Source organism: Mya arenaria, chromosome 11, assembly GCF_026914265.1.
Source record: "Mya arenaria isolate MELC-2E11 chromosome 11, ASM2691426v1".
Lineage (NCBI taxonomy): Eukaryota > Metazoa > Mollusca > Bivalvia > Myida > Myidae > Mya > Mya arenaria.
In genome coordinates this window covers 57,874,052-57,880,051 of record NC_069132.1, presented here as the reverse complement: position 1 = coordinate 57,880,051, position 6,000 = coordinate 57,874,052, and the positions used below count along the sequence as shown (strand labels likewise).

The 6,000-nt window shown below is 33.2% G+C and overlaps 1 protein-coding gene across 1 annotated transcript; it reads left to right on the top strand.

Annotated features, from left to right (window-relative positions):
* Positions 1–1,065: 1,065 nt before the first annotated feature.
* Positions 1,066–4,316, top strand: LOC128207174 (uncharacterized). Its single transcript, XM_052909957.1, has 3 exons — positions 1,066–1,306; positions 2,093–2,723; positions 3,149–4,316. The coding sequence occupies exons 1-3, from the start codon at positions 1,242–1,244 to the stop codon at positions 3,638–3,640; spliced, it is 1,188 nt and encodes a 395-aa protein (XP_052765917.1). The 5' UTR covers positions 1,066–1,241; the 3' UTR covers positions 3,641–4,316.
* The last annotated feature ends 1,684 nt before the right edge of the window (positions 4,317–6,000 follow it).

The window sequence follows — 6,000 nt, the reverse complement described above, 5'->3', positions numbered from 1 at the left end:
TCCTGCTCGGCTTTCAAATGTTTATTCTCCTGGGCCATTTTCAAAGGATATTACTCACCTGTTTCACTTTTAAAGCACTTTACTCTCCCGGTCTGTTTTCAATTCTCTTGGTATTCCTGGTCTGGTTTCACTTCTCTTAACTCTCCTGGTCTGGTTTCAATGCCCTTAACTCTCCTGGTCTGGTTTTAATGCCCTAGTCAACTAGCATAGCTAATATAATTCTCCTGATCTGCTTTTAAAGCCCCGCACCCTTCATGTCCACCTCCAAAGCCTCTTATTAAACTATAAGCTATCAAAGCATCTTATTTTCCTGGTCTTTCTTGAAAACCTCTGACTCTTATTGTGAACTGACTTTCCTGGTTCGCTTTCAATGCCTCTTAAGTTCTTGGTTCAAATTAAAAGCTTAATCTCATTCTCCGCGTTCGATTTCTTATTAAAGAATTGTGTGTATTTGCCTTATTGTTTCATAAATTGGATAAGATAGTTAATAATCAAATATCATATAATAAGTCAAAATGTGTATATGTTCGTTGTTAAGAATATAAAGATATTCTCTTAGATTCTCTTAGATGTTACGTATACAGTAGATGCCAATGAGAGTATACATTGCATTTCTAGTTTTCTTTAGAATTCTTCCTGTGTCGAATATCGCCACCCAAACTCTATTTCAAATGATGTGTTACGTTTCCTTGTAAGCGTGTAACATTTTCTAAATCTCTCACTTAAGAAGATATATAGTATGTCTTCCATATAAATTAATTTGCAAATAAGGGATATTTAGGATATATGTTATTCTTATTTAAATTCTTCTACCAACCTTTTAGAAATAAAATTGCACTTTCCATTCTTACTATAAATATGGTATTTGAAAACCGATAGCACATGAATTATTGATCTGTAAATACTGATAAATGTTTTATTTAAACTCTATTTTTCTGCTTTTATCTGATATAGCCCAAAACTATAAACAGAGATATCACCAAACAAAAATGGCCACAGGATTGCGTGCATCAGTGTTACATGCCGGGGATTTTGAATACGATTATCCTTGCACAGAATGTCAGGAGCACGGGTTGAACTCGGAGGCCGTTTACTTCTGTCAAAACTGCACCCGCCAATTCTGTGGCCTGTGTATAAAGCAACATGACCGCTTTTACCGAAGACACCCCATTCTAGGAACAGAAAAGAGAGATTTTTGGGGAAAAGTTAAAAGCACATGTAAACTGCATCCTGGCGAGGAAATGATGGTGTTTTGTAGCGACCATGGGCATTCATGTTGTGTTGAATGCCAGAAGGAGCTACATAGGTAAGACAGATAGTATTAGACCTTATTTGTTGAAATATGATATTATATACTAATGCAAATAAACTAAACAAAATCATTTAAAAAGTTTTTACCACCTCAACTGCGGCTTCGAACGGTCAGTAACAATTATTTGAGAGTAGTTTCATTTTGTCATAGCGACTATCTTGCGAGTGTAGTTTAAAAGTATGATTAATTGACAGGTTGAACTGAAATCAAGGCAATGTACATGTATGGATGCTTTGCGTTGTAATGAGCGCGCATCTTATGAAGTTTGTTCAACTTAACATGTAACATTATTCGCCGATATTGACAGCCTATATATGCCACTTGATTCGAAATACACTTGGTAGATAAGGGTTATCACAACGATTCTTTATTGCTTAAAACCTTGAAATGCTTTATGCATTTTCAAATCGTAGGAATAGGGAAATAAGCTGATTTATATGTTCATCATTCTTTTTAAATTAGATTAATAAATTCATTCATTTCTTTCAACTGTTATTATCAATGAAAATTGCCATTATTCCCGCCACATTAGTGACCTTGACCTTGTTTTAAGAACAAAGGATAACAAGGCTTCTTAGTGTTTGATTTAAATCCAACACAATTACATTTTTCAATGTCACAAAATACATTTTCTCTATTATTTGATTTAAACGATTGTGGGATAAATATTAAAATTTACAGTTTGTAAAAAGTTCAGTTATCCATTAGTGCTTTTTAGTAGCAATTTTTAAATAAACGTTCGAGCTTTTCATAACAAAGAAATGTATACATATTTTCCAGGCAGTGCAAGCACGTCGTACTCTTGCAGCACACATCGCACAGCCCTCCAATTCAACCCGTGTTGGAAAACAATGGCAAGATAACAGTTGCTAAACACGGTAATAATCTCCAATTAAAAAATAATGGGAAAGTAGGAACAAGTGACTTCGATACACTCACACTAAAACCGAAAGACAAAATAGGAATAACTGAACAATATAAACTCCCATTAAAAGAGAAAGTAAGAACAAGTGAGCGAGATAGCGATAACTTCCTATTAAACCCGAAGAAGAAAGTAGGAACAACTGAGCCTAGTAAGTCGCCAGTGTTATCTGCTGTAGAATCCAGTAGGCCATATACAGTGATAGAAAGGAAGCACTTAAAAGTTAAATTAGAAAGCGACAAATATTTAAGCCCTATATATGGTATATCAGTGCTGCCAGGAGGAGAGCTCATTATAACTGATTTTGACAACAAGAAGCTTATGCTGCTGTCAGCTGATTACACAGTGGTGGACCATGCCAGTGTACCAGAGGGGCCAAGGGATATCTGTGCTGTTTCTGACAGCCAGATAGCTGTTTGCAATGGGGGCAAGGAGATACAGCTCTTTAACGTGGAAAACGGCAAACTCAAGATGGATAGAACATTGCAAGTAATAGTTATATTTGATCATTATTTCCTTGATGAAATACAAACAAAGGTCAAGATTACATAAATGCATTCAATAAGAACTTAAACCTATAATTCGAATTACATCTTGGTATGATCTAACAGTGTATGTATAAATATTGACCAATAGCAATTTTAGTAAAATCTCTCTCACCCTTTCTATCTCTCTCTTTCTCTCTCTCTCTTTCTATAAATATATATATATAATTATGTAAAGTTTGTTAAGTTAGTATTGAAGATAACCGCAGTGAACAAAATTGCAACCTTGTTGTCCTGAACATCCTAAGGTTAATTTAACTACTGTCTGTCTAGTATTTTTGTTTCCAGTTTAATATGATTACATTGATACTATTTGTATTGTTAATCAGTTTAAGAATCATGTGGACGTAAACATGTGATTTATTTCAGCTGGACCGTGACTGCAACCATATGTCATATATGGTAGGCAACCTGTATGTAGCATCCAATGATACTGTGTACCAGTACACACTTGCTGGTAAGAGGCTAAGGAAAATCTACACAGCAGATGAATGGGGCGTGTATAGAATTGCAGTGAGCGCAGATGGGGAGAGAATCTACATCAGTGATGATGAAAATAACCAATTGGTGACAGTGGACATGCAGGGCCAAGTGTTGGCTATACTAAAGGATGAGGTTCTGGAGCGACCCCAAGGTGTGTGTGTGTCTCCTAGAGGACAAGTATTTGTGTGTGGGAGACTCTCCAACACCATCCTTCAGGTTGACAGTGAGGGCAAACACACGCTGCCCATAATAGCCAACAAAAACATTGGTGTGAGTATTCCACTATCAGTGTACTTTGACAGCAGGACATCATCCCTCCTTGTAGGGCAATTCAATGAAAAATCAAATGATAATCTATTAGTGTTGAAGTTGAAATAAACAACCTTGATTTTCCATACATTTATTCCTGTCAAAATATAATTTGTAACATTAAAAGGGTATGCTAAAGCTGATTAAAATTCAAGTAAAATTCAATGACATCAACATTAGAAAAGTCAATGCATACTACTGTCAAGGCATACTAATGATAGGAGTGGACATTTCTGAGGATGATATTTTCTTATTTTTGGACAATAGAAACTGAGCCGTTGTTTGTTTGTATCTCCTCTTGGGTTGAAAGTCTTTGTTGATACTTGTACTCACTGTATAAGATGCACTATACCTTGAAGTTTTGAGGAAATGTTTTGCTGTATTTGCGGATTTCATGTTGACGGATTATTTCAGAATTATATTGACTCTACGCTTCAGAGTTTGTGCATTTAAAAAAAAGTGGATATGTAGAAAGGTGTATTTCTCTGCCAGGACCTGATTTTTAAAACACATGCGAAAATAAACCCCAAACATTACTAAAATGAGATGACACGCTTTTAACTGTTTTTTTAATGAAACACCATGCGCATAGAAGCAGTATCTACAGCAATAAATAAATACGATGCTTGTTACTATTTATTTATACAATGAAGACAATACCTTTATTGACACCAAGAGAAAAACATTCTTATGTTTCACTTTTCCTGACAGACCATATTCAGTTTCCATACTGAATTTCCTTTGCCTTTCCGTCAGATTCGATAATAAGCAATCAATGTAAATTGTATTTGGAAAAAAAATGTTTTGATTCCTATAAAAACAAAAACAAGTTTTGTGTCCATCACTTGACCTGTATTCATATTAAAATAGCCCTTTAAATTTGTGTAAATGAAAACAGGTCTGTGAGTTTTTTGTGTGAACAATATTTTAGCGTTTATGTTTTTTTGTGTGATTTCTTTCATCCTCTTTCACTAGATGTGTTTAAAATTATACGGATTATTATATTAAAGAACATTTGTAAGCATATGAATATATAGCGTTTGAGTGTGTCAAGTGTCTTTAGAGGCTATATCTTATTTTATTGTATTATTGCTATTCTCATTGTTGATAAACATGTTTATTATTACAGATTATCATATTCAAGAATATTTCAGCATTTACATTTGGAAAGGACGTATGGTGTGTGCCAGTATTCTTCTTTACGTTTTTGATAGATGTGTTAATAATAAACACAGATAATAAAAAACCAAGAATATTTGAGTAGATGTTCTTTATTCACTATGTGTGTTCATAACTTGACATAAAATTAATGTACTCAATGGTGTGAGTTTCACTGTGTCATGGTTTTTATTCACATTTTTATCAACGTGTTCATAACATGGAACTATCATCATATTCAAAACCATGTTAGTATTTATACTTGAATTTATTAAAATGTTATTGAGAGTTTTCTTCTAGTGTTTTGGATAAATGTGTGTATGATTTACACAGATAATTATATTCAATAACCTTAGCTCATCTTTTTGAAGAGCATGTTGATTGTGAGTTTTTGGTTTTGAAAAAAAACAACAGTTATCAAAGTACACTGTGTTGTTAAAACTTGCACTCTAACTCCCAAATAAGATTGACCACAATTAATAGGACTGTTTAAATATATCAAAACAGACGATTAAAAGTTTCTTATGAAGGATACCGTGTTTAATTTGAAAGAAAGGTGCAGAAAACACAGTATGTCTACCTTAAGAGAGGATAGTAGATCACAGTAATTCATTTCGAGTTAATATTTTCCATAAATGCATTATTAAGTTAGTAGTTAAAGGTTTATCATTCAAAGTTTATGAATGTTATACATTTGTATGTATTAATTTTGAATATGAGTGTCACTTTAAATGTTGATTTAGAGTATATTCTTTCAAAAACACTTAATATGTAAGTGAGTTATTGTGAATAGCTATGCTTTGCTCTAAACTTTTTTCAATAAGTTGTTTCTTATAGATTATCATAAATGTTTTAATATATGAATATATTGTGTGTGGGTGAGTTTTGGTATTCACTTTGTTGATATACCTGCTATAATTCATGCACTCTATTGGAAACTTATCTACTCAAACATTTAAAGATTAAGTATGTTGAACGTGAGTGATCAAAATGTAATCAGATAAATATTTATTCAAGAAAAATATTGTACATTCCAGTTATCAAATTATATTGTGTATTGAAACTTGTAATAGTATTGATGATTATCTTATTTGGATTGCAGTGCTTAGGAAATATCTCTATTGCTATTAAAATAATTAGTGAGTGTATCATTGAACTCCATGTTGGGTTTATTCATTGACATATGTACATGTACAGGGAAGATAACGAACCAATCTCTCTACTGTAGATTAGTTTGAGTACAAGGACAAAAGCAAGGCCCAAATCGGTGT

Excerpts from the sequence above, each read along its gene's own strand:
- LOC128207174 (XM_052909957.1), top strand. The coding sequence starts at position 1,242 with ATGATGGTGTTTTGTAGCGACCATGGGCATTCATGTTGTGTTGAATGC. Across the intron at positions 1,307-2,092 it reads TGCCAGAAGGAGCTACATAG|GCAGTGCAAGCACGTCGTAC; the intron begins GTAAGACAGATA and ends CATATTTTCCAG. Across the intron at positions 2,724-3,148 it reads AGATGGATAGAACATTGCAA|CTGGACCGTGACTGCAACCA; the intron begins GTAATAGTTATA and ends GATTTATTTCAG.